This window comes from Salvelinus alpinus, chromosome 5 (assembly GCF_045679555.1).
Source record: "Salvelinus alpinus chromosome 5, SLU_Salpinus.1, whole genome shotgun sequence".
Lineage (NCBI taxonomy): Eukaryota > Metazoa > Chordata > Actinopteri > Salmoniformes > Salmonidae > Salvelinus > Salvelinus alpinus.
Window position 1 is genome coordinate 80999929 of NC_092090.1, and position 27487 is coordinate 81027415.

A 27487-nucleotide genomic window follows, 5' to 3' on the forward strand; every position below is an offset into this window, starting at 1 on the left:
GAGGATGGGAGAGTGGAAGGGGTTGGGTCTATTGCCTTTATGGCCCATACTTTAAGCAACCTTACATCAGCATGTATAAATGAGAGAACAGACTAGCATGTAGATGAAGGGCTAATCAATGGTTTTGTCACATCATTTTCTTAGTTTCGTATTTTCTTCTTCGGAAAGAAAAGACTGGTTACAAACCCATTATGTAATGATATTGTGACCAGTTTGTCACTTTTGTTGCAGCTGTACTTTCCAAGATATACATATATGTAATACAATAAATTACTTGATAGTTGTAGGGGATTGTGTGCTTATATTTGTTATTCCAAATATGTTTGTGTATTTTCTTGAATAATCAATTCATTTTCATGAATTAGTGAATACATATTTGAGGACTGTTCACATATTTTCAGAGTATTTCTCCATATTTCAATGTGTGTTAATTTGAATGTAGTAGAGTGGGTATTGGTATGTGTAGTAGAGTGGGTATTGGTATGTGTAGTTGAGTGCTGTTGTGTACTGCTGAGTGGGGTTACATATGTATTGATCTGTGGTCTGTGTCTGTGGCCCATCTGGAAAAGGTTTTGTCCCCAGTCAGCATTGTTTATGTGATGGAGGAGAGATTAGGATTACTCTACTGGGCAGTGTTAAACCCCTGGGTTAGCCAATTTTTGACTACCTTTCCAAACCTAACACAGTTTCACTTTATTTCACCTCATTTGAATTCATATCAGAGTGTACTACCTTTCAATTAATATTTGAGATTATATGTGCCATGCAAGAGTCATCAGTGTTTCATTTTGATACAAATCCCTTTTCAATTTTTTGAAGTGTAGGTTAATGGTGAAGAAAATTGTAGTTATTCATTTACAGACCCAAACCAATCCATTCAGTCAGTCCGACTAACTATCATGTCCTTGGACTTTGTAGATGACTCAAACCTTTGCAATGTTCTCAGTCAATGGGATTGTCACATTTCTCTTTCCTAGGTGAGTTACAAATCAATGTAGTGTTTTTTTGGGACACAGTGGGGAGTTTATTTTCAATGTGGAATCAGTTGTTCTTCTTTCAATGGTAAATGCCTCCATACATTGATTGTGGTCCGCTATTAGTTTCCTTTGAAACCCCAAACTTCTTGAAACATGAGTAGTATACAGATGTGGGATCTTAATTTGACATATATTGTCACAGCAAAATAGTGCAGCAACAGGATTTGAACATTTTGTACATCATTTTTGCATTATTGTTGGTTAGGCTATTAGTTGGCCAAAAGTAGGCTACATGGAAAGTGCAAAACTGTTAATATAACCATGTGTTAGTGTGGGTTTTCATTGAATTTATGTAAAACACGAAGCTCATCTGCGTTTCCAATTCCCAGCAACAAAAGAGTGATTAAGATACTACACCTGTATGACCCATCACTCAGTGCTACCATGGTTACCACCAGGCAGTGTTCTATCTAGCCTTTTGAGGGCACTGAGCGAAGAAAAATTAAGTTTGTAAGTTTACAAATTTTGCCATGGGCGTAGAGAATATTTGGCAGTTTTAATGCAAGTTTTCTGCAGTTGTACAGATTTTACCATGGGGCGGAGAGCAAATTGTGCAATTTTATAACAATTTTCATGCAAATCTACTCATTTTGCAATGGGGCAGAGAGAAATGTTTGCAGTTTTAAGGCATGTTTTCTGCAGTTCTACTTATTTTGCAATGGGGCAGAGAGAAAATGCAAAATAATATAACAAATTTCATGCAGTTCTACCCATTTTGCCATGGGGGAGTTAATGTTTTGGCAGTTTTAAAGCACATTACCTGCAATTCTACCAATTTTGCCCTGATTTACGCCTTGATATCTGACTGAGAGTGACTAACAAAATCATTGGGGGCCCCCTGGCGGTCAGGGCCCCTGGGCACGTGCCCGGTCGGTATTCGGCCATGATTACTACAATTTTAGATAACTGGCTAGACTAACTTGCCAATCTAAAAATTGTTAGCTGACATGGCTAATTGAGTGACTGTCATAACAAGAGAAAAACTGCTAATGCACAACCAAATTTCGAACTTGCACCTTGTGTAAGCGACTGTTTATGTCGCTTATGCCTGGAGCCAGCCCTGCTATCTAGAGACAACCAGATCAAGAGCTCTTTGCTGAGCCCTATGTGTATGATAATGGTTATCTTGGCATGTGATAGTCATTGTGATCATTTGTCTAGTGGTTTAACCATAACATAACATAGCCATCAGCTGAGTTGTTCCTTTTACGAATTCTCTGGGAACATTTCTCTCATGTTTCCTATTGTCTCTTATGTGTTGTCTTTTCAGGGAAGGGAGGGGCTACTGTGTCCGCTCCCTTTCCACATGCTAATCCTATCCTGTCAGCTCTGGAAGTTGTGTTTCTTCTTCAGCTGAAGGAGGGTTAAATCCACTCAGTCTTTCATCATGTAAAGGAGCCCGCTGATGCCTCTCTCTGTCTCTCAACACACCAATTCACTCCTGCCATGGCTCATCCAAGCAGGAAGTCCCCTTTCTCACAAATTCTGGGTGGGGGGAGTGTGCGTGTGCTTATGTGTGTTCCTGTGGATGCGAGGGTAGTGGGATAGAGGCTGTGTGTGTGAAGATCAATAACAGTGGGGGAGGTCAGGAACTGTGGCATCTGTACAGGCTAAATATAGCCAATGCCAACGCCTGCTTATTATGGCCTTCTAGGGTCTTTCCCCTCATTTCATTTAAACCTTTATAATTCCTCAGTCATAGTGTACCCCAGTCTGTGAAGAGAATCAATTAGATTTGTGTCACAGGTTATGTTGAATTTTGAAATTAGATGAGTGGCTTTTTCTTGGTGGATTTTAGGGATCTGTAACTGTAGCCACTTCTAAGAACCCAAGGAGCTATACAGAAAAATAACCAAACACGTCAATGAATATTGATTACATTCCAATATTGAGATCAAAGACCTGTTAAAAAGTACAGCCTCGCAGTTAGAGCATTGGGCCAGTAACCGAAAGGTTGCTGCTACGAATACCTGAGCTGACAAGGTGAAAAAAATCTGTCCTTGTGCCCTTTAGCAAGACACTTAACCCTAATTTGCTCAATGGGCGCCTTACTACTATGGCTGACCCTGTAAAACCATACATTTCACTGCACCTATCTGGTGTATGTGACAATTAAACATGTTATTGATTTTATTATTAAATGTACCTTTAGATGTATTCATCAAGGAACTCAAATGAATGTGTTTGTGTTACGGCAGTATGTCTAAGTTGCCAGGAGAAAACATAGAAAAAACAACAGGCCTCAGGATCTATTGTCTCAAGACTTGTTGCTGTTTAGGACTAAAGAGAATGCAAAACAACATTACCATTTATGCTGTTACAGAAACTCAACATTTTTGGCTTATTTGTTTGCTTAATCAATATTTTGGGAATGAGCTGGATTCACTTTAATAATGTTAAAAATAATGTTATCTCTGAAATATCTTACAAACTAGTGACTAATATAGTATTAATTAGCATAGAATTAACATGGTATCTGGCTAGAGTGTAATTACCCAATGCTAATGACCCAGGCTGTAATCCCTGGTATGATCTCAGCCTGCTTCCCAGAGACAGTACTGTGTGAGGGGGGGTTAAATGTTATCCAGTATAGTATGCGATGTCAACATGCCACCATTGTCATGACTATGAGCCAAATCTGCAACTGCATAAATTAACATAATACTATGGAGACAGGAGAGACCAAACAGCATGGTGGCTGACTGTTGGAAAGGTGCAAATTGATTATATCTTCTTACTGTCTCATAGAGATAGAGAGAAAGAGCGGGAGAGAGAATGAGTCGGCATGTACTGTACTTAGTTAGGAGAAAGTATGCACCCTTTCCTCTATACTAGGTGGTGTCAGAGGAAGGCCCTAAAAATTGTCAAAGACTCCAGCCACCCTAGTCATAGACTGTTCTCTCTGCTACCGCACGGCAAGCGGTACCGGAGCACCAAGTCTAGGTCCAAGAGGCTTCTAAACAGCTTCTACCCCCAAGCCATAAGACTCCTGAACATCTAGTCAGATTTCTACCCAGACTATTTGCATTGCCCCCCCCGTCATATATGCATAGTCACTTTAATAACTCTACCTACATGTACATACTACCTCAACTAACTGGTGCCCCCGCACATTCACTCTGTACCGGCACCCCCCTGTATATATTGTTATTTTTTACTGCTGCTCTTTAATTACTTGTTACTTTTATCTTTCATTCTTATCCATATTTGTTTTGAAACGGCACTGAAACGGTTAGGGGCTCGTAAGTAAGCATTTCACTGTAAGGTCTACACCTGTTGTATTCGGCACATGTGACTAATACAATTTGATTTGATTTAAAGGAGTGAGTATGGTAGAGAGAGATGTAAAGAGGGAGGGAGGGAGGTAACAGTGGAAAAGTACAGGAGCTCCATTCAACCCCTGCTCCCTTTCAGCTGGGCATGATTGTAATGGAAACACAAGACCAAAATGCTGAGTGAAATACCCTTCAGCAGGCCTTGTCCCAGTGTCACCCACTCAAAAGCTTCTCCATTGACTTTTGTCTGACTGAGAATCTGACAAAGGGAAGATGTTGCCACTATATGTCTCTTTTCTCAGCATGGCACAGGTAATAGGACACGGGGAGAGAAACCATGGAGCTAAATCAAAAGAGATGCTCAGTTCATTAACAAATTGACCAAAAGTGGGTGGTTACATTTTTTGAATTTAAATTTTCTTCCCCCAGTATAAACAAACCTGTTGATAAGGAGTATTGTTATAATTGCTGAAATAAGATTACTGAAAGGGTTAACTCGAAATGTTACCTTGTGCATCTAGTTCACTAATGTAGTTGTAAGTAGGCCAATATCATTATTGGATCAGTGTGAAACAGGAGTGGTGTTTGGGAATGTCTCTTGTCCATTGACTCTGGTTTAAAATGCTTGAGGTGCATTTCCTGGTTTGCGTTAAAGTTTGAAATGAAACCCAGCCTGACCCCTGGGAAACAATGCAGGCTTTAATGGGCCCAGTGGGAGGCCTGGGTGAGGGAGGGGGTCCCAGGAACCAGGCTGCAGAGAGAGAGGGTGGAGTTCAAGATGAAGCAAAGGCCTGACTTTACAACTCTTCGACTTGTCCCGTTACTGTGGATTTATCACCCTGGTCACATGATCCAGGAGGAGCCGGGGGAAGGGAGGGTGACCAGAACCAGGATGGAACCAGTTTGACAGACTGGACCACTGGCTGCTATACAAGGGGGATGTGAGGCGGAGCCAGAGTTTGACGTGACACATTGAGATCAAGTGTGTGAAGGTGTGAAGCAGGTTGTTTATATGGTGGCCATGCACTTGAAAGAGAGGGTGACATATTTGGCAAATAAGCCTCTGCTGGCGTGAATTAAGGAAACTAACGGTCATTGTGTTTTTTTCATTGAAGGAAGTCAGGAATTTCACATGGGATGCTCAATGAAATATATGGTTTTGATGCATTCATGTGCTAAAGCAAGACAGACAAATGGCTTATTGAGGAGGAGAGGATCCATAGTGTAAAACTATGTGATCTTAGACTTGCTTTAAGGCAATGAAATATTTTACGTGCTCTCACAGCTTGTGTTGAAGTAAAATAGCTAAACAGAGCATGGTGTTGGTGATCTATAACTTATAAGCAAGACAATGCAGAGGAAGATCTGTATACAGTATGCCCCAAAAAAGAGTACCTTTTGGTGGCAGCCAATTTGAGAAACAGAATATAGAGAGCTCTCAGTTGAAACAAAGGGGGGAAGTATGTGGATCCTGTCTTCTTTTCTGGCAGGCTTAGTGGAGGTGTTGTTCTATTTAGCACACAGCACAGGGGCTTAACGACTGAATGCCTCTTGATTTAGATCTCAAGCTGAACCTTCTCTGATACCTCCACCCTTCCTTGGGCCACGGCTTCTGTCCTCATTGTTCTCCAAGAGCCCATTTTAATCAGGCTAAAGTCACTTCATATGGAATCATTATATAGGACATCAACATTTTCTGGACATAAAGTGCTTACATGCTGCAATATGTAGTAGTGTGTGAAAGCAAATTGATGCTCCTCATATATGGCTGCAGGTAGCCTAGTGGTTAAGAGCGTTGGGCCAGTAACCGAATGGTCACAGGTTTGAAACCCCAAGGTGACTAGGTAAAACAGCTGTTGATGTGCCCTTGAGCAAGGCACTTAATCCCAATTGTTCTGAATAAGAGTGTCTGCTGAATGACTAAAATGTAAATAGATATGTTTCTGGACTTACTTCTGACAGGCCTTGTTTTTTTTATTCAACTGAGTCTCTCTGTACTACATTGTTATCTGTATGGCAGTGTGATAGACAGTCATTACATGAGTGTTCCATATAGAAGACCAGAAATTGGAGTCGTGTCACTGAAAAATATATTGCACACTTCAACAACGCTTGTGTTGAGTCAAAGCTCCTCACTGTTTTCAGGGTGGCGGTGTGTTCACGTTATTAACTAATGATTAAATTATAATCTGCTGGCGGGAACCGAGTGACCCTATTGTGTGTGTGTGTACAGTATGGCAACCTCTGAGGAGCTTCCTAAGGAGACAGAATTTAAACCACATACCATTTAAATGGTAATCCCACTGGGATTTAGAGGTCTTCAATTCACCATTCAGTAGATCTGGGAGAGGCTTTATCCTCCTATACATTCCTCCTGCTCTGGCTAATTAGCTCTAGTACATGAACCTTACTCTGGACTCTGAAAGCCCACTCTACTTCTTATAGTAGGCTTAGAGCAAAACTGGACAGATAGCACCTCTTACATATGTAGGATCTTAATTTGATGCAATGCAGGACATTTAAAACGTGTAGTTTATTTGAAGTATAAAAAGGCATCTGAAGTTTGTAATTTAAAAAACTATATATAATTTTATTTCACCATTATTTAACCAGGTAGGCCAGTTGAGAACAAGTTCTCATCTACAACTGCGACCTGGCCAAGATAAAGCAAAGCAGTGCGACAAAAACAACAACACAGTTACACATGAGATAAACAAACGTACAGTCAATAACACAATAGAAAAGTCTATATACAGTGTGTGCAAATGTAGTAAGTTTAGGGATGTAAGGCCATAGTGGCGAAATAATTACAATTTAGCAATTAAACACTGGAGTGATAGATGTGCAGAAGATGAATGTGCAAGTAGAGATACTGAGGTGCAAAGGAGAATTTATTTTTTTTAAATCTGGGAATGAGGTAGTTGGGTGGGCTATTTACAGATGGGCTATGTACAGGTGCAATGATCGGTAAGCTGCTCTGACAGCTGATGCTTAAATTAATTACAAAGTATTTACCACTTTGACATTTTAGACTTGATTTACCCTTACGGAAAATGTATCAAACCCCTACAAAAATACCAGTTAATTATTATAATAATAAAAATGTCCTGTTGGTGTAGGATTATTTTCCTGCTGTAGCAAACTGGCTCAAGTTAAGATCCTACATCTGTATAGCAGGATTTTGATTACGTTGCAGTCAGTGTTGTAGTACTCGAGACCTGTCACGGTCTCAGACAACATATTGAGTGTCTCGGTCTTGTCTCGGTGTCAGATACATTTGTACTCGGTCTTGACTCGGTCTCAGAAGGTGAGGACTCGTAATTTCTTCCCGAGACCAGTGGAGTAAAAAACGAATAATCATCCGCTTCCATTCAGTCAGGAAGTATTCAGACCCCTTCCCTTTTTTGTTACGTTACATCCTTATTCTAAAAAGATTTTAATCAATCTACACACAATACAAATCAAATCAAATTTTATTTGTCACATACACATGGTTAGCAGATGTTAATGCGAGTGTAGCGAAATGCTTATGCTTCTAGTTCCGACAATGCAGTAATAACCAACGAGTAATCTAACCTAACAATTTCACAACAGCTACCTTATACACACAAGTGTAAAGGGATGAAGAATATGTACATAAAGATATATGAATGAGTGATGGTACAGAACAGCATAGGCAAGATGCAGTAGATGGTATCGAGTACAGTATATACATATGAGATGAGTAATGTAGGGTATGTAAACATTATATTAAGTGGCATTGTATAAAGTGGCTAGTGATACATGTATTACATAAAGATGGCAAGATGCAGTAGGTGGTATAGAGTACAGTATATACATATGAGATGCGTAATGTAGGGTATGTAAACATTATATTAAGTGACATTGTTTAAAGTGGCTAGTGATAAATGTTTTACATGTATGGCAGCAGCCACTCAATGTTAGTGGTGGCTGTTTAACAGTCTGATGGCCTTGAGATAGAAGCTGTTTTTCAGTCTCTTGGTCCCTGTTTTGATGCACCTGTACTGACCTCGTCTTCTGGATGATAGCGGGGTGAACAGGCAGTGGCTCGGGTGGTTGTTGTCCTTGATGATCTCTATGACCTTCCTGTGACATCGGGTGGTGTAGGTGTCCTGGAGGGCAGGTAGTTTGCCCCCGGTGATGCGTTGTGCAGACCTCACTACCCTCTGGAGAGCCTTACGGTTGTGGGTGGAGCAGTTGCCGTACCAGGTGGTGATACAGCCCGACAGGATGCTCTCGATTGTGAATCTGTAAAAGTTTGTGACAAAGCGAAAACAGGTTTTTAGCAATTTTTGCAATACCTTATTTACATAAGTATTCAGACCCTTTGCTATGAGACTCGAAATTGAGCTCAGGTGCATCCTGTATCCATTGACCATCCTTGAGATGTTTCTACAACTTGATTGGAATCCACCTGTGGTAAATTCAATTGATTGGACATAATTTGGAAAGGCACACACCTGTCTATATAAGGTCTCACAGTTGACAGTGCATGTCAGAAATTAAATTGTAGACCAGTTAGCCAAAAAAGCTTTGAAACAACATAGAATTGATATTAATGTTCCACTGGGTAGAGGTGAGGCCAAATGTAAAATGAGAGCCATTTTGATAGATGTGTGGCAGAAGAGATGGGACGCTAAGCCTAAGGGCCAGCATTTATATGCCCTCCAAAGAAAGGTCGGTGGACCAAGATTCGAAGGTCAGATTAGGAAGAAATAGGTGGTGCTTGCTTGATTGCGCTTAGGACATTATACATTAAACTTGTTATTACATCTGGTTGGCAAGCATGGGAATGGTTTGTGTCTGGAGTGTATGGTCGATGACACGGTGGAGCATGTGTTGTTGTGTTGTTATATTGTTGTAAGTATGTTGAAGAGAGGGAAAGATTGAAGTGTAGGGTCATTGAGGTTGGACGGGGTTGGGGGAGTTTGGAAGCGATTTTGGGAGTGGGGGAGGGTCTATTAGAAGTTAGTAGGGCTCTTTTTTTCCAGAAGAACTGATTTAGGTAGGAGGATATGGAAATGTTGTAAACCATGATTGACCACACACGCCAGCACAGTAGGTGGCGGCATGCACCTTTAATGTTGGTTTGTGGACCTCCATAATATAATAGAAGAAGAAGCAGTGCATGTCGGAGCAAAAACCAAGCCATGGGATCGAAGGAATTGTCCGTAGAGCTCCGAGACAGGATTGTGTTGAGGCACAGATCTAGGGAAGGGTGCCAAAAAAATTCTGCAGCATTGAAGGTCCCCAAGAACACAGTGGCCTCCATCTTTCTTAAATGGAAGAAGTTTGGAACCACCAAGACTCTTCCTAGAGGCAAACTGAGCAATCGGGGGAGAAGGGCCTTAGTCATGGAGGTGACCAAGAACTTGATGGTCACTCTGGCAGAGCTCCAGAGTTCCTCTGTGGAAATGGGAGAACCTTCCAGAGGGACAACCATCTCTGCAGCACTCCACCAATCAGGCCTTTATGGTAGAGTGGCCAGACGGAAGCCACTCTTCAGTAAAAGACACATGACAGCCCGCTTGGAGTTTACCAAAAGGCACCTAAAGGACTGTTAGACCATGAGAAACAAGATTCTCTGGTCTAATGAAACCAAGATTGAACTCTTTGGCCTGAAAGCCAAACCTAGCACCATCCTTACGGTGAAGCATGGTGGTGGCAGCATAATGCTGTGGGGATGTTTTTCAGCGTCAGGGACTTGGAGACTAGTCAGGATCGAGGTAGAGATGAACGGAGCAATGTCCAGAGAGATGCTTGATGAAAACCTACTCCAGAGTGCTCAGGACCTCAGACTGTGGCAAAGGTTCACCTTCCAACAGGACAACAACCCTAAGCACACAGCCAAGACAACTCAGGAGTGGCTTCGGGACAAGTCTGTGAATGTCCATGAGTGGCCCAGCCAGAGGCCAGACTTGAACCCTGTAGAACATCTCTGGAGAGACCTGAAAATGGTTGTGCAGCAATGCTTCCCATCCAACCTGACAGAGTTTGAGAGGATCTGCAGAGAAGAATGGGAGAAACTCCTCATAAACAGGTGTGCCAAGCTTGTAGGGTCATACCCAAGAAGACTCGAGGCTGTAATCACTGCCAAAGGTGCTTCAACAAAGTACTGAGTAAAGGGTCTGAATACTTATGTAAATGTGATATTTCCATTTTTTTTTAAATCAATTATGTAATATAATAGAGAAATCATGCAGAAAGTAGCCTACACAATCGCAAAGCAAGTGAATATAGCCATATACTCACATGCGTGCCTCACACATGGCCTAATTTCAGCAGAATATCATAGGAAAACATGATTTTTTGCACTGTTGCCGTTTGGGAACCTTTTGGCAAAATTAGAGTATACACACTTCTCCAGGCACCACTACACCAGTGTATAGGGCCGATGGAAGACCGCAGTCACACACAGCATGATGTTAAAGCACCACTACACCAGTGTATAGGGCCGATGGAAGACCGCAGTCACACACAGCATGATGTTAAAGGACCACTACACCAGTGTATAGGGCCGATGGAAGACCGCAGTCACACACAGCATGATGTTAAAGCACCACTACACCAGTGTATAGGGCCGATGGAAGACCGCAGTCACACACAGCATGATGTTAAAGCACCGCTACACCAGTGTATAGGGCCGATGGAAGACCGCAGTCACACACAGCATGATGTTAAAGGACCACTACACCAGTGTATAGGGCCGATGGAAGACCGCAGTCACACACAGCATGATGTTAAAGGACCACTACACCAGTGTATAGGGCCGATGGAAGACCGCAGTCACACACAGCATGATGTTAAAGCACCACTACACCAGTGCATAGGGCCGATGGAAGACCGCAGTCACACACAGCATGATGTTAAAGGACCACTACACCAGTGTATAGGGCCGATGGAAGACCGCAGTCACACACAGCATGATGTTAAAGCACCGCTACACCAGTGTATAGGGCCGATGGAAGACCGCAGTCACACACAGCATGATGTTAAAGGACCACTACACCAGTGTATAGGGCCGATGGAAGACCGCAGTCACACACAGCATGATGTTAAAGCACCGCTACACCAGTGTATAGGGCCGATGGAAGACCGCAGTCACACACAGCATGATGTTAAAGCACCGCTACACCAGTGTATAGGGCCGATGGAAGACCGCAGTCACACACAGCATGATGTTAAAGCATAAACAGTCCATAAACTCTGACATAATAAGCCAGTAGGTCCTAATCATAAGAATACAAAAACTCAACCATTAAGCATTTCCCAATCGAAATGTACAACTATTACTTCCCATTGCAAAAAGCATTTCACGTTAAGCACACAAAGTTTGACCTAAAGTTTAAAGTGGAACTCACAGCATTTTAACTACTTTGCAGATTTGAAACAAACAGACAATCATAATATCAGTAAGAAATATACTTTTCCCAGTTTATGCTACAAAACCAACTTAATAAGACGTTTTAAAAATAGGTTATATTTGACTCAGCGTTCCATAACTTACACTAAGGCATTGTAGGCAGAATAGATGGATCCAGTTCAATGCATGATTAATATAATTCACCAATACATTTCTTGGTAATCCAAAAAATATTTCTATCAGGTTGCAAATCACAGCTGGCATGGTTAGCTGCCCCAATTCGGGATGCACTGTTTCAGTTTTAATGGCTCAATATTATAGACAAAAACAGATGAATGTGACTAGCACTGGGAATGTCAATACAATCAAACAAGGGAAAGGATCAAAAGTCAGTCATAATATGGCTAATAGGCTAGCAAATCTATTTATGGAGCAAGCTAAAAACACAGAGCCTAACATTAGCTTGATAGCTAGCTAGCTGCTAGGAGGATGTCATGTCATGCCATTAGAGGAGTGGGGGAGTGACTGACTTTTTCTCCTCATATCGTTTTTCGGTGGCTAGAGATGCAGGTGTCATTTGGTTAGCTAGCAAGAACTTCAACGACTGTTATCCAGTTAGCATATCTCATGCGTTTGCAAATTCACTACTCTACTCCGATTTCTGAGCACTCTCGTCTGAGTGTACCAGAGTGCAGAACCAGTGATGAATTTCTGAACGCGCAACACCTGCTGAATATGACCGGTGTCAGTAAACGTAGGGGAAAATAAGTTATAGTTAGTCAAGAACGCTCTAGAGAATATGCTACGGCAAGTAAAATGGTCAGAGTGAGGTGTTCTCTCATTTATGTGTGGAAGTAGCTAGCTAGCAAACTAGCCAACTTTAGCCAGTTACCTTTGGTGCTTGGTTGGGGCAAGCATGCATGGGCAGGCAAGCTGCAGAAGGATGAGGAGACTACAATTCGCCATCGTTTATCAGTGCAATTCTGACATCCAACTAACTGAAAACCTTTGAGTGGGTTTATTTAATGTTCCTTCGTTAGATTTTAGCTCATCTTGCTCTGGCTAGCATTAGTTGTCCCACCCATTAAGTCAAAATGTGACTGGTTGATTCCACTATCACTCCAAAATGTTACCCTAATACAGTTGAATGGCAGATCCCTTCATCTAGCTTCTGATGGCTGACCATCGAAATATTTAATATTTGATATTCTTCAAAGTAGCCACCTGTTGCCTTGATGACAGCATTGCACACTCTTTGCATTCTCTCGACCAGATTATTGAGGTAGTCACACTGTCGGTAATTTATTTGGAATTCAAGGCACACTTAACCAGCATGGCTACCACAGCATTCTGCAGTGATACGCCAATCCATCTGGTTTGCGCTTAGTGGGACTATAATTTGTTTTTCAACAGGACAATGACCCAACACACCTCCAGGCTCTGTAAGGGCTATTTGACCAAGAAGGAGAGTGATGGAGTGCTGCATCAGATGACCTGGCCTCCACAATCACCCGACCTCAACCCAATTGAGATGGTTTGGGATGAGTTGGACCGCAGAATGAAGGAAAAGCAGCCAACAAGTGCTCAGCATAAGTGGGAACTCCTTCAAGACTGTTGGAAAAGCATTCCAGGTGAAGCTGTTTGAGAGAATGCCAAGAGTGTGCAGAGCAGTCATCAAGGCAAAGGGTTGCTACTTTGAAAAATCAAAAATATATTTTGATTTGTTTAACACTTTTTTGGTTACTACATGATTCCATATGTGTTATTTCATAGTGTTGATGTCTTCACTATTATTGTACAATGTAGAAAATTGTTTAAAAACATTTAAAAAATACATGAATGAGTAGGTATGTCCAAACTTTTGACTGGTACTGTATATGATGAGTTAGTCCAGGGACAGGGTCTTGACCACCTTTCACAAAGGCTTCCCATAACTGGACAAGCCTGTATGAGGGGAACGTTCAAGGCTATGTGATGTGCAGGTTGACCAAAGGCCGTCAGTGAGAGACTTAGCTCAGAGCAGCTAGGGTTAATCTATGGGTTCAGAAGGAGGTAGCATTAAATCAGGCCCACTATAGCTGAGGTCTCACCAGGCTCCTTCAGGACTGGGTTATGGGACCAACAACCAACCACCCAGCACTCATTATAGTGTTGGTAGATACCAGTGAAAGCATTAGAGTCTTCTCTTAGTACTGTATGCTCACTGACTATGGACTCTATGCTAGTCATGGTGTAATAGCTGAGAATGGCGTTGAAGGCCAGAGTTGTGGTTGTTTCTCTCTGTATCTTTATGAAATGTCATAATGCAGTCTCCCATGTTGATCTCTAAACTTTCACATTTATAGGTTTACTGTTAATATTTTTCCAGTAGTGGTCATCTGTTTTTCAGGAGGAAACCAGTTCATGTTCCTTTATTTTGGGAATTCTGTTTGAAGCACACTCCCTATTTAGTAATGGATGATGTGAAAGGGGATAACAAACTTTTATTTATTTTTATTTATTTCACCATTATTTAACCAGGTAGGACAGTTGAGAACCAGTTCTCATTTACAACTGCGACCTGGCCAAGATAAAGCAAAGCAGTGCGACAAAAACAACAACACAGAGTTACACATGGGATAAACAAACGTACAGTCAATAACACAATAGAAAAAAGGAAAATATATATACAGTTTGTGCAAATGTAGTAAGATTAGGGAGGTAAGGCAATAAATAGGCCATAGTGGCGAAATAATTCCAATTTAGCATTAACACTGGAGTGATAGATGTGCAGATGATGATGTGCAAGTAGAGATACTGGGGTGCAAAGGAGCAAAAATAAATGACAATATGGGGATGAGGTACTTGGGTGGGCTATTTATTGGGTGGGCTGCGTACAGGTGCAGTGATCGGTAAGCTGCTCTGACAGCTGCTGCTTAAAGTTAGTGAGGGAGATATGAGTCTCCAGCTTCAGTGATTTTTGCAATTTGTTCCAGTCATTAGCAGCAGAGAACTGGAAGGAAAGGCGGCCAAAGAGGAGTTGGCTTTGGGAATGACCAGTGAAACATACCTGCTGGAGCGTGTGCTACGGGTGGGTGTTGCTATGGTGACCAGTGAGCTGAGATAAGGCGGGGCTTAACCTAGCATAGACATATAGATGACCTGGAGCCAGTGGGTTTGGCGACGAATATGAAGCGAGGGCCAGCCAACAAGAGCATGCAGGTCGCAGTGCTGGGTAGTATATGGGGCTTTGGTGACAAAATGAATGGCACTGTGATAGACTATCTAATTTGCTGAGTAGAGTGTTGGAGGCTATTTTGTAAATGACATCGCCGAAGTCGAGGATCGGTAGGATAGTCAGTTTTACAAGGGTATGTTTAGCAGCATGAGTGAATGAAGCTTTGTTGCGAAATAGGAAGCCGATTGGAGATGCTTAATGTGAGTCTGGAAGGAGAGTTTACAGTCTAACCAGACACCTAGGTATTTGTAGTTGTCGACATATTCTAAGTCAGAACCATCCAGAGTAAAGGTCGACCGATTAATCGGAATGGCCGATTAATTAGGGCTGATTTCAAGTTTCCATAACAATCGGAAATCTGTATTTTTGGACACCGATTTGGCTTTTTTTTTTTTTTTTTACACCTTTATTTAACTAGGCAAGTCAGTAAGAACACATTCTTATTTTCAATGACGGCCTAGGAACGGTGGGTTAACTGCCTTGTTCAGGGGCATAACGACAGATTTTTACCTTGTCAGCTCGGGGATTCAATCTTGCAACCTAACGGTTAACTAGTCCAACGCTCTAACCACCTGCCTCTCATTGCACTCCACGAGGAGCCTGACTGTTACGCGAATGCAGTAAGAAGCCAAGGTAAGTTGCTAGCTAGCATTAAACTTATCTTATAAAAAACAATCAATCAATCATAATCACTAGTTAACTACACATGGTTGATGATATTACTAGTTTATCTAGCGTGTCCTGCGTTGCATATAATCGATGCTGTTCGCATTCGCGGAAAAAGGACTGTCGTTGCTCCAACGTGTACCTAACCATAAACATCAATGCCTTTCTTAAAATCAATACACAGAAGTAGATATTTTTAAACCTGCATATTTAGCTAAAAGAAATCCAGGTTAGCAGGCAATATTAACCAGGTGAAATTGTGTCACTTCTCTTGCGTTCATTGCAATTAGAGTCAGGGTGTATGCGATAATAATAAACGTTTTGTTTTCGAAATAATAGTTTCCGGATTCGACCATATTAATGACCAAAGGCTCGTATTTCTGTGTGTTATTATGTTATAATTAAGTCTATGATTTGATATTTGATAAAGCAGTCTGACTGAGCGGTGGTAGGCAGCAGCAGGCTCGTAAGCATTCATTCAAACAGCACTTTCGTGCGTTTTGCAAGCCGCTCTTCACTGTGCTTCAAGCATTGCGCTGTTTATGACTTCAAGCCAATCAACTCCCGAGATTAGGCTGGTGTAACCGATGTGTAATGGCTAGCTAGTTAGCGGGGTGCGCGTTAATAGCGTTTCAAACGTCACTCGCTCTGAGACTTGGAGTAGTTGTTCCACTTGCTCTGCATGGGTAACGCTGCTTCGAGGGTGGCTGTTGTCGTTGTGTTCCTCGTTCGAGCCCAGGTAGGAGCGAGGAGAGGGATGGAAGCTATACTGTTACACTGGCAATACTAAAGTGCCTATAAGAACATCCAATAGTCAAAGGTATATGGAATACAAATGATATAGAGAGAAATAGTCCTATGAATACTATATTAACTACAACCTAAAACCTCTTACCTTGGAATATTGAAGTCTCATATTAAAAGGAACCACCAGCTTTCATATGTTCTCATGTTCTGAGCAAGGAACTTAAACGTTAGCTTTTTTACATGGCACATATTGCACTTTTACTTTCTTCTCCAACACTTTGTTTTTGCATTATTTAAACCAAATTGAACATGTTTCATTATTTATTTGAGGCTAAATTGATGTTTATTGATGTATTATATTAAGTTAAAATAAGTGTTAATTCAGTATTGTTGTAATTGTCATTATTACAAATACATTTTAAAAAATCGGCCGATTAATCGGTATCGGCTTTTTTTTGGTCCTCCAATAATCGGTATCGGTATCGGCGTTGAAAAATCATGATCGGTCGACCTCTAGTCCAGAGTAGTGATGCTAGTCGGGCGGGCAGGTGCGGGCAGCGATCGGTTGAAAAGCATGCATTTAGTTTTACTAGCATTTAAGAGTAGTTGGAAGCCACGGAAGGAGTGTTGTATGGCATTGAAGCTTGTCTGGAGGTTTGTGAACACAGTGTCCAAAGAAGGGCCAGAAGTATACAGAATGGTGTCGTCTGCGTAGAGGTGGATCAGAGAATCACCAGCAGCAAGAGCTGACATATACAGAGAATAGAATCGGCCCGAGAATTGAACCCTGTGGCACCCCCATAGAGACTGCCAGGTTTGACACATTTAACTCTATCTGAGAAGTAGTTGGTGAACCAGGCGAGGCAGTCATTTGAGAAACCAAGGCTGTTGAGTCTGCCGATAAACCCCCATGTATTTGATAATTGACCAACAGAAATTGGGATGGGCTGTCTTGGTAACTGATATCATAGTTAGGAAGCTAAGCCAGTGAGGGTGGAGTTGTTGTGTGTTATCTTGTGAGCTCAGCCAGCCATGCTACAGATCAGAACATGGACACATTCCAACTGGAGGCAGCCTTTGCTCCGCTGGGCTATTCACTGTAACCATGGTATCAACCCATCTGTTCAGAGCTTTTATGAGGGGGGATGGTGCGGGGGTGAGGGGTGTGTTGTGTGTTGGTGGATGGGTGTTGGTGGATAGTGGATAGGGTAGCACTAGCCCATTCATAGACGCTAACTACCTTCAGCTCCTATTGACAATAGTATCTTCCTGCCGGGGGAGTTTTGTTAAGAGCACCAATGCTCGGTCTCAACGTTAACATGCATTTCCTGTGGTACGGTTTTGGAAACATAAGGAACATATCTTTCAAATCAGTGAGAAATAATTTTCTAAAAACAAAACGTTAAATTACTACACACCTTTATATGGTTAGAGTTCCCACACAGCCATATTTCCATGTTTCAGTGCTTGTTTACGGAAAACAGAGTTAACTACCTGTGCTTATTAGATATGTGTGTAAACGGAAGACTGACACCACAAACGTGTTGTCACTGAAAAATACTGTCGGCTGCAACTGTTAAAACAGTGTACAGTAAGTGTATATTTTGCATTTGTGAAATTATTTTGATGTGATATGAAAGTTAAGAGGTTTTATTTTTCTAGAACCCTACCGCAACTGAGAATCGAGTCACGTTGAGATGGAGAATTGGGTTGTTTTGGCTGCCAGAGCCAATTCGCCTTTAACCAGAACGTGTAAATTCCTTGGACTATACGGAGTAACATTAGTCTCCTTTAGTCCATTATTGGGCTAGGATAGCACTAACACTGTGGACAGCAGAGAGTAGGGAATTTAGGTTCATTTATTCTCTGCCAGCATGGTGAATTTTATCATCTAGCCTAGAGGTAGATGGGGATTTTTCCAGTTAAGATTTTAAACAGCTTTTTTGGTGTCCTAGAAGTGTGCTGGTCTGGAGATTGTGCAGTTTCTATGGTGATTAGCAAAGTAACTAAGAATGTCAGGAGTTCCCAGAAGATTGTAAGTCATACATTTCAAGCTAGAATCCTTAGTTGCGACATCCATTTTTGGACAGTTGTTGGTGGATAGGGTAACACAAATTAATAATATGTACCCATTGATTCTTGAAGAATATAACTTCTAAATGCCTCATGAGCTTAGTTCAACTGTCGTTCCCCATAAGAACCCAAAATATAAGATGTAAACAACGTAAATGTAATCAAACACTGTATATAGTCTCAAAACTATAATTTTGATATCATCAGCTCGGTCTATGAATTTGAGAGTGGTTATATTTCTCCATCCCCATCCCTTAGCTATTTAGTGAAACAGGAGTGGGGAAGCCTCTGTTTTGATACAAAGCTGAGGGATGGGCCTGGGGAAATGTAACCATTCAAATTCATAGACAGGGCTATGGATGCAAGGACTGGCCATACATGATATCAAAGTTATAGTTTGAAATATGTTTTGAGCCTATAACGTGTTTGTTTACATTTACATTGTTTACTAACATTGGAGTAAAACAAGCTAATATTCTGGGTTCTGATGGGGTACGGCAGTTAAACTAAGCTCATTAGGCATTTATAAGATATTATTAAAGAATCAATGAATATATAGGTCCAAAAATAGATGTAGCAACTAAGGATTCTAGGATTCTCAAACTCCAACACACACACCCACTGGAACATATGCACACACAGACGCATACAAGCAAGAATGCATGCATGTATGCACATACACACCTATTGTCACTATATAGAGATGAATGTGAAGCTAAAGCTATTTAGCATCAATGGTATTGGTATTTGGCACTAAGGGCTACTGTAGTAAGCTACACTATATATACAGAAGTATGTGGACACCCCTTTAAATGAGTGGATTCGGCTATTTCAGCCACACCCGTTGCTGACTGACGATTCTGTGCTTCCAACTTTGTGGCACAGTTTGGCGAAGGCCCTTTCTTGTTTCAGCATGACAACACCTCCGTGCACAAAGCGAGGTCCATACAGAAATGGTTTGTCGAGATCTGTCTGGAAGAACTTGGTTGGCCAGCACAGAGCCCTGACCTCATCCCCATCGAACACCTTTGGGATGAATTGGAATGCCGACTGCAAGCCAGGCCTAATCGCCCAACATCAGTGTCTGACCTCACTAATGCTCATGTGGCTGAATGGAAGCGAGTCCCTGCAGCAATGTTCCAACATCTAGTGGAAAGCCTTCCTAGAAGAGTGGAGGCTGTTATAGCAGCAAAGGGGGGACCAACTCCATATTAGTGCCCATGGTTTTGGAATGAGATGTTTGACGAGCAGGTGTCCACATACTTTTGGTCATGTATTGTAGGTATATTGTCTTTATTCTGTTTTCACATCTGGGTCTCTCATGGCCACCACATGTTGTTAAGTTGCTAACACTGTGTAATTTAACCTATTATTTTTGAATGTGCTTCATTTGGGACATCCTGTTCCACTACTTCCTCGAAGGCAGCCCCTCCCTCTAGCCTCTACCCAAGCCCCCAAATATCCCCCAACATGTGTTCCAAATTACTGCCCTCACTTGGCCCTGTCTTTACAACATTTCCCATTTTGAAACGCTCAGCAAAAGAATCTGCTCCATGTATCGTTCGAGGAAACAAGTTGAAGGCTAAAATATGAAGGCTCTGTTAATGGTATGCATTATGTTTCTCTTCTAAGACAGCAGTGATATGATACTACCAGTTGGAGAATCAATAAACAGTGGGTCTGATATATTTATCCACAAATAAATTCCATTCTAAAATTCCAGCATGTTCAATGATGTGTAGACCTTATGTGGGCTTGCATTTCAATGTAATTTATATTTATTGAAATTGGAATTAATCTAGTCAGGTTTCACTGAGTGGTGTTAGACTATAGACACTCTGAAGAGTTTACGTGATGCTGTCACTATGTCCATCTCAGAGAAAGGGGAGCCTGTAAACTAATCACCAGGCAGGCCAGCATGTGTCACTTTAGCCTGGTCCTTTCTCTTCTCAGACATACTAAATAAAACATTCAAGATGTCTGCACTCTCTGTGCTCAACCTTCCTCACATTCAACTGGTTACACTTAGGGTTGGCGACCCTAAGTTACAGTATGATGGTAAGAGGTGTATTACACATCTTACATTTACATTCTAGTCATTTAGCAGACGCCCGACCTCACTAATGCTCTTGTGGCTGAATGGAAGCAAGTCCCTGCAGCAATGTTCCAACATCAAGTGGAAAGCCTTCCTAGAAGAGTGGAGGTTGTTATAGCAGCAAAGGGGTGGACCAACTCCATGTTAATGCCCATGATTTTGGAATGAGATGTTCGACGAGTGTCCACATACTTTTGGTCATGTAGTGAATGTGTCAGATATCTGTTCTGTCTTCTGCTCTAACCAGTCATTCTGTCTCTTTTGTCAGATGATGCAGCTGACCCACGTGTTTGCCTTATCTGTGGAGACCGCGCCACAGGCCTGCACTATGGCATCATCTCCTGTGAGGGCTGCAAGGGCTTCTTCAAGCGCAGCATCTGCAACAAGCGTGTGTACCGATGCAGCCGAGACAAAAACTGCGAAATGTCGCGCAAGCAACGCAACCGCTGCCAATACTGCCGTCTGCTCAAGTGTCTACAGATGGGAATGAACCGTAAAGGTAAGGGGAGACCAAAGAGCAGATGAGAGCCACACATTAGAATTTACTGTACTAGAACCATAGATTGTTCTAGAACCACAGATTAAATTAGAAGAGCTCCAAGAACTTTCAGCTCTCAATCAGACCCCCCAGCTCTGTAGTTATGTAGCTAGTGCCCTCTGCTGGATTGACTGGGTAAGTGAATGTTCTCGTTTCACTGTACAGTTTCTTGATTTTGTCCTGTGGCACAATCATAGCAGCCACCACCAGGTAGAGCTATAGTACAAACATGCCATCACAACCCCCTAGGAATTGTACTTTGTGTTATGAAACCCAAACATACTATTTTAATTCTACTTTGTGTTGTGTATGCCCTGCACCTCTTCCCCATATATCTTGTTGGGGTGCTTATGGCTGTTCTTTGTGTTTTCCAGCAATCAGGGAAGATGGGATGCCAGGAGGGAGAAACAAAAGTATTGGGCCTGTCCAGGTAAATATTCACTGTGCACTCTACTACAGCTAACTATTAGATTCCAACAGTGCCTTTGATATTTCAGAATTTTTCTGAATTTGAATCCGTTCCATTTCAGTTGAATTATCTTAGAACCCATTGTTGACAGTGATTTTTTTTATGTTCATATTCACTTATAATTTCATTAGCTGGCTTTGAACAAGGCAATTGGGCAAATCAGCATCCCTTATTGCTTGCAGCACCAGTCATTATTTACAATGTTCCATCTATGCCATTAATATTAGATGGAGAATTAGCCATGCTTTTCAATAGTAATTTGGGCATAGCCAAGATAGATAGAGTAATTGCCTTTAAGACTAAATGATATTGCTTTGAAATGCATGCATGTAAAGGAGTGAGTGTGTGAAAGAATGCGTATTGGTGTGGATTGATCATCAAATCTCATATCAGGGGAAATGCCTTGAAGGAGATATGAAGGAAAGTATGAGGAGCGGGGTTTTAAAAGAAAATACTACATTTCAATTCACATTTCATCCTCGCCTTACAGTTCGTTACATTTCTGGTAACGCAACATTTTTGTTCCGCAGCTCAAATTCACCGTAAGAGTCACAGTAACCACTATCCAGTAAGCACAAACTATTCAACAGTGACATATACTTTTCTTCTTAAACATGTTACACTATTGAATAATGCAACCAAACCATATGACAGTCTTGAATAAGGCAACAATGTGCAGACAATTAAAGGGTTCATTTTCTCGTTGCTAGGCTACTGTAACGCCAGGTGAATGATGGGTGTAGAGTCAGGCGCAGAGAGAACAAAAGTTTTACGGGAACAAAACGCTTTAATGTCCACAGTGAAAATAGGAACAGGTACAAAAGGGGTGACGCCAAAACACAGGCGCAAACACAACCCACAGACCACTGTTTAAAATAAGCTGGACAGCGAAAAACCCACAATCAAATAATCCACTCCCGACGTAACATGAACACACAAAATAAGCCCGCACAAACACTAGCGGGCGAAACTAACCTAAATAGTACACCTCCCAAAACCCCAACAAGAAACAGGTGAAAACAATTAGACAGACATAAACGAAAAGGAAAAAGGGATCGGTGGCAGCTAGTAGACCGGCGACGACGACCGCCGAGCGCCACCCGAACGGGAATGGGAGTCACCTTCGGTAGTATTCGTGACAGTACCCCCCTCCTGACGCGCGGCCCCCGCAGCGCGCCGACACCGGCCTCGACCCCCGAGGGGCGAGGTGCAGGGCGATCCGGATGGAGGCGATTGAATTCCCTTAGTAGATTTGGATCCAATATATCCCCCACCGGGACCCAGCACCTCTCCTCCGGCCCGTACCCCTCCCAGTCCACGAGGTACTGCAGGCCCCTCACCCGGCGTCTGGAGTCCAGTATGGACCTTATCATGTACGCCGGGGACCCCTCTATGTCCAGAGGGGGCGGAGGGACCTCCGGAACCTCACCTTCCTGCATGGGACCAGCTACCACCGGCCTGAGGAGAGACACATGAAACGAGGGGTTAATACAATAATACGAAGGAAGTAACAATCGATAACACACCTCGTTTATTCTCCTCAGGACTTTAAATGGCCCTACACACTGCGGACCCAGCTTCTGGCAGGGCAGGCGGAGGGGCAGGTTTCGGGTCGAGAGCCAGACCCTGTCCCCCGGTGCAAACACGGGGGCCTCACTGCGGTGACGGTCAGCGCTCTTCTTCTGCCGTCCACTCGCCTGACGCAAAGACTCCTGGATGGCTCTCCAGGTCTCCTTAGAGCGCTGCACCCACTCCTCCACCGCAGGAGCTTCGGTCTGGCTCTGATGCCATGGTGCCAGAACCGGCTGGTACCCCAACACACACTCAAATGGTGACATGTTGGTAGAGGAGTGGCTTAGTGAGTTCTGGGCAATCTCTGCCCAGGGGATGTATCTTGACCACTCCCCTGGCCGGTCCTGGCAATACGACCGCAGAAACCTACCCACCTCCTGGTTCACTCTCTCCACCTGCCCATTACTCTCCGGGTGATACCCCGAGGTCAGGCTGACCGAGACCCCCAGATGCTCCATAAACGCCTTCCATACTCTGGACATGAACTGGGGACCCCGATCAGAAACGATATCCTCGGGCACCCCGTAGTGCCGGAAGACATAGGTAAATAGTGCCTCCGCAGTCTGCAGGGCCGTAGGGAGACCGGGCAACGGGATAAGACGATAGGACTTAGAGAACCGATCCACCTCGACCAGGATCGTGGTGTTCCCCTGAGACAAGGGAAGATCAGTAAGAAAATCCACCGATAGATGGGACCACGGTCGTTGTGGAACGGGGAGGGGTTGTAATTTCCCTCGTGGCAAATGTCTAGGAGCCTTACTCTGGGCGCACACCGAACAGGAGGAGACATAGAATTGCACGTCTCTCACCAAGGTAGGCCACCAGTACTTCCCTCTAAGACTTCGCACTGTCCTTGAAATACCCGGGTGACCTGACGAGGGTAGACTATGAGCCCATCGAATCAATTGATCACGAACAGCGAGCGGCACATACCTACGACCCTCCGGGCACCGTGGAGGCGCAGGTTCCGCCCTTAGTGCCCGCTCGATGTCCGCGTCCACCTCCCATACTACCGGTGCTACCAGCTTAGCCGCCGGAATGATGGGAGTAGGATCGATGGACCGGTCATCAGTGTCGTATAGTCGGGACAGCGCGTCGGCCTTAGTATTGAGGGAACCTGGTCGATACGAAATCGTAAAACGAAATCGGGTAAAGTACATGGCCCACCTTGCCTGACGAGGATTCAGTCTCCTAGCTGATCGGATATACTCCAGATTCTGGTGGTCGGTCCAGATGAGAAAAGGGTGCTTAGCCCCCTCAAGCCAGTGTCTCCACACCTTCAGAGCCTTGACCATGGCCAACAACTCCCTATCCCCCACATCATAATTCCGCTCCGCTGGCCCGAGCTTCTTCGAAAAAAAGGCACAGGGGCGGAGCTTCGGTGGCGTACCCGAGCGCTGGGAGAGCACAGCCCCGACCCCAGCCTCGGATGCGTCCACCTCAACTATGAACGCCAAAGAGGGGTCAGGATGCGCCAACACTGGCGCGTCGGTGAACAGCGCCTTCAAACGACAGAAAGCTCTCTCCTCCATCGTGGGGAGAGGGGTGGTCACTGCTCCTGCTGACTCCATCAGTAGGTGCGGGCTTCTGTAACGTCAGGTGAATGATGGGTGTAGAGTCAGGCGCAGAGAGAGCAAAAGTTTTACAGGAACAAAACGCTTTAATGTCCACAGTGAAAACAGGAACAGGTACACTGTTTAAAATAAGCTGGACAGCGAAAAACCCACAATCAAATAATCCACTCCCGACATAACATGAACACACAAAATAAGCCCGCACAAACACTAGCGGGCGAAACTAACCTAAATAGTACACCTCCCAAAACCCCAACAAGAAACAGGTGAAAACAATTAGACAGACATAAACGAAAAGGAAAAAGGGATCGGTGGCAGCTAGTAGACCGGCGACGACGACCGCCGAGCGCCACCCGAACGGGAAGGGGAGTCACCTTCGGTAGTATTCGTGACAGCTACACTCATTATATTTGAGCTTCAAGACATAAGCACAGAGTTGCTGTGTCTTCATCAAGTCACGTTAGCCTATCAGAAATGAACAATTAACCCTCTCATACGAATATAAAAGTACAGTAGGCCTATCTTACAACAAACCAGGTTTAATTTTTTATCCTGTTTTTATAGCTTAAGCTATGTATTTATAGCCTAAAATAAGCCCATTTATTTGTGTTCTGAGAAAATGTGAATGTGATCAAATTTGTTTATTTTCAGACTTTGACTGGAATTAATCAATCCACACAATTGTGATGACATACCTTTTTAATACGCTACAACTAGGGTCCGGAGTTGGTTAGATTAGCCTACTACCAGATCAGGAAAAACTCTGGGCCCCGGGAAAACATGTTCCCCCTACTCTGGGACCTGTGGTTCCACCTCTGATATCACCACACAATGTTACAAATGAAAAACACAAAACAGATCCTATTTGTATGATCTACATTTGACATGTTTTTGGTGGTGGGGATGGGCTTCCATAGTTTTATGTGGCTCAGTGCAGACGGAAGCTACTGCGACAATTTCAGAATGTAGCAGGCTGTTACTGCAATTTCAGGTAAAAACTCAATGAAACAAGTTTGAAACATTAGGAAAATGTCTATACATTTCAGCTGTTTCAAAAACATTGCTCTACTATTTCCATTTATGCTGTAGGAGTGTTGGCTCAAAGAGACAATTCTGTTTACACTGCCCTGCTTTAAGGAGGGCAACTGTTGGGCGAGTGTTGTGAGCTACCTCCAGAGGTAGCGGTTGAGACGTAGCAAGTACACAAGTTTACATTTGAGTAATAGGAGTAGGCGATGGTATTTTTAAAGAATGTGTAGTAAGTGTGAAGAGGCTCTAAGTCTTGATATGCTAATGCTCTGCAAATGGCTTTGTAGATTATGTTCTCTGTATAGTGTTTATGAAGTGGTAAGGACAGCCATGGTCCTCTATTGTTGGTACTTTATCCTTGTGTGTGTGTTTTTGGTTTTACTATGCTACGAGAACTACTCACAAGGATAGTAAATCAAGGAATATTCGGAGGAACATTCGAAGTGGGGACATTTTGCCACTCCCCACAAGGGAAAATGCTATTTTAGGCTTAGGGGTTAGGGTTACAATTAGGGTTAGGGTTTGGGGTTAGGGTTAAGGTTAGGTTAAGGGTTAGGGGTTAGGGAAAATAGGATATTGAATGGGAATCAAATCAATCAATTGTTTGGCCCCCACAAGAATAGTCAAACAAACATGTGTGTGTTTGTGGTGTGTGTGTGTGTGTGTGTGTATGTGTGTGTGTGTGTGTGTCTGTGTTTCTTTGTGCCTCTGTGGAAAACGTTTTCCTAGGATAATTATACCCTGGATAACAGTGTTATATTAATCAATTCAGATGTCTCTTACTCTCACTCTCAATCTACCCCTCTCTCTCTCTGCTCTTTCTCTCTCCTTCTCTCGCTCTCTCTGTTCTGCCTCTCTCTCACTCTCATTCTCTCTCTCTCAGATCACAGATGAAGAGATTGAGCGGATCATGTCGGGACAGGAGTTCAAGGAGGAAGCCAGTCTGCCGGAGAACACCTGGAGCAACAACGGTGACAGTAGTGACCACAGTTCTCCTAGCAACGGCGCCTCCGAGGGCAACCAGCCATCACCTGCTTCCACTCTATCATCCAAGTGAGTTAGCAACTCGTCTACATGAGGGAGCATCGTAAACATTGTCAGCAGTTAGTCCATGTATGAGATAATTAACTGCCCCTGACATTGTAACACCTCATTGCCTCGTTTTTGCCAAGTTTGCTACCGAAAGAATGCCTGAATGCAATCTATTGAGATTTAGCAGCGATATCTGTAGATATCAGCCCATTATCTGCTGTTCTTGGAGACATGCATAGTGTCTATCTGCAAGCAGCAAGGCCAAACATACTGGTATTTACATCTCTCTGTGTAACCATCAATTTATCTAAATCAACCATGTACTCTGATTACGTTAGATGTGCATAGAAACAGTTACTCATAAAATCTCAACAACAGAGGCACACTTATGAGATACCAAAACATAATTCATGGCATTTAGTGTAAGTACAGTATTTATTTGAATGAGTATCTGACCATTGTGTTTTCTCTGTCCAGTCGTTCTTTAGAGATGGGTGGTGGCTACACGGCTGCTGTCAGGGACCAGTACATCAACGCCCCCATGAACACCCCCTACCAGCTGCTACCTCACCTCTTTAGCTACGCTGCCCAGTCAGGTCTGCTGGCCCCCCAGCCCCGCAGCCTCTACCCCCAGTCACACCCCCTGGTGATGCAGCTTGTGGCTGCAGAGGACCTGACTCCACTGGCCACCCCCATGCTGATAGAGGACGGGTGAGTAGGCCTGCTTAACCTGACATTTCTGCTGAGCAATGGAAGTGTGGCATGTATTTCACATAACA

At 43.1% G+C, this 27487-nt stretch overlaps 1 protein-coding gene across 1 annotated transcript in view; it reads left to right on the forward strand.

The window, feature by feature from the left end:
* Positions 1 to 27487, forward strand: part of LOC139576965 (nuclear receptor subfamily 6 group A member 1-A-like) — a 131043-nt gene that overhangs the window by 95040 nt on the left and 8516 nt on the right. The window contains exons 4-7 of the mRNA XM_071403627.1: positions 20763 to 20993; positions 21407 to 21462; positions 26560 to 26729; positions 27186 to 27419. Coding sequence (XP_071259728.1) covers positions 20763 to 20993; positions 21407 to 21462; positions 26560 to 26729; positions 27186 to 27419 — 691 coding nt within the window. The remainder of the gene's footprint in view (positions 1 to 20762; positions 20994 to 21406; positions 21463 to 26559; positions 26730 to 27185; positions 27420 to 27487) is intronic.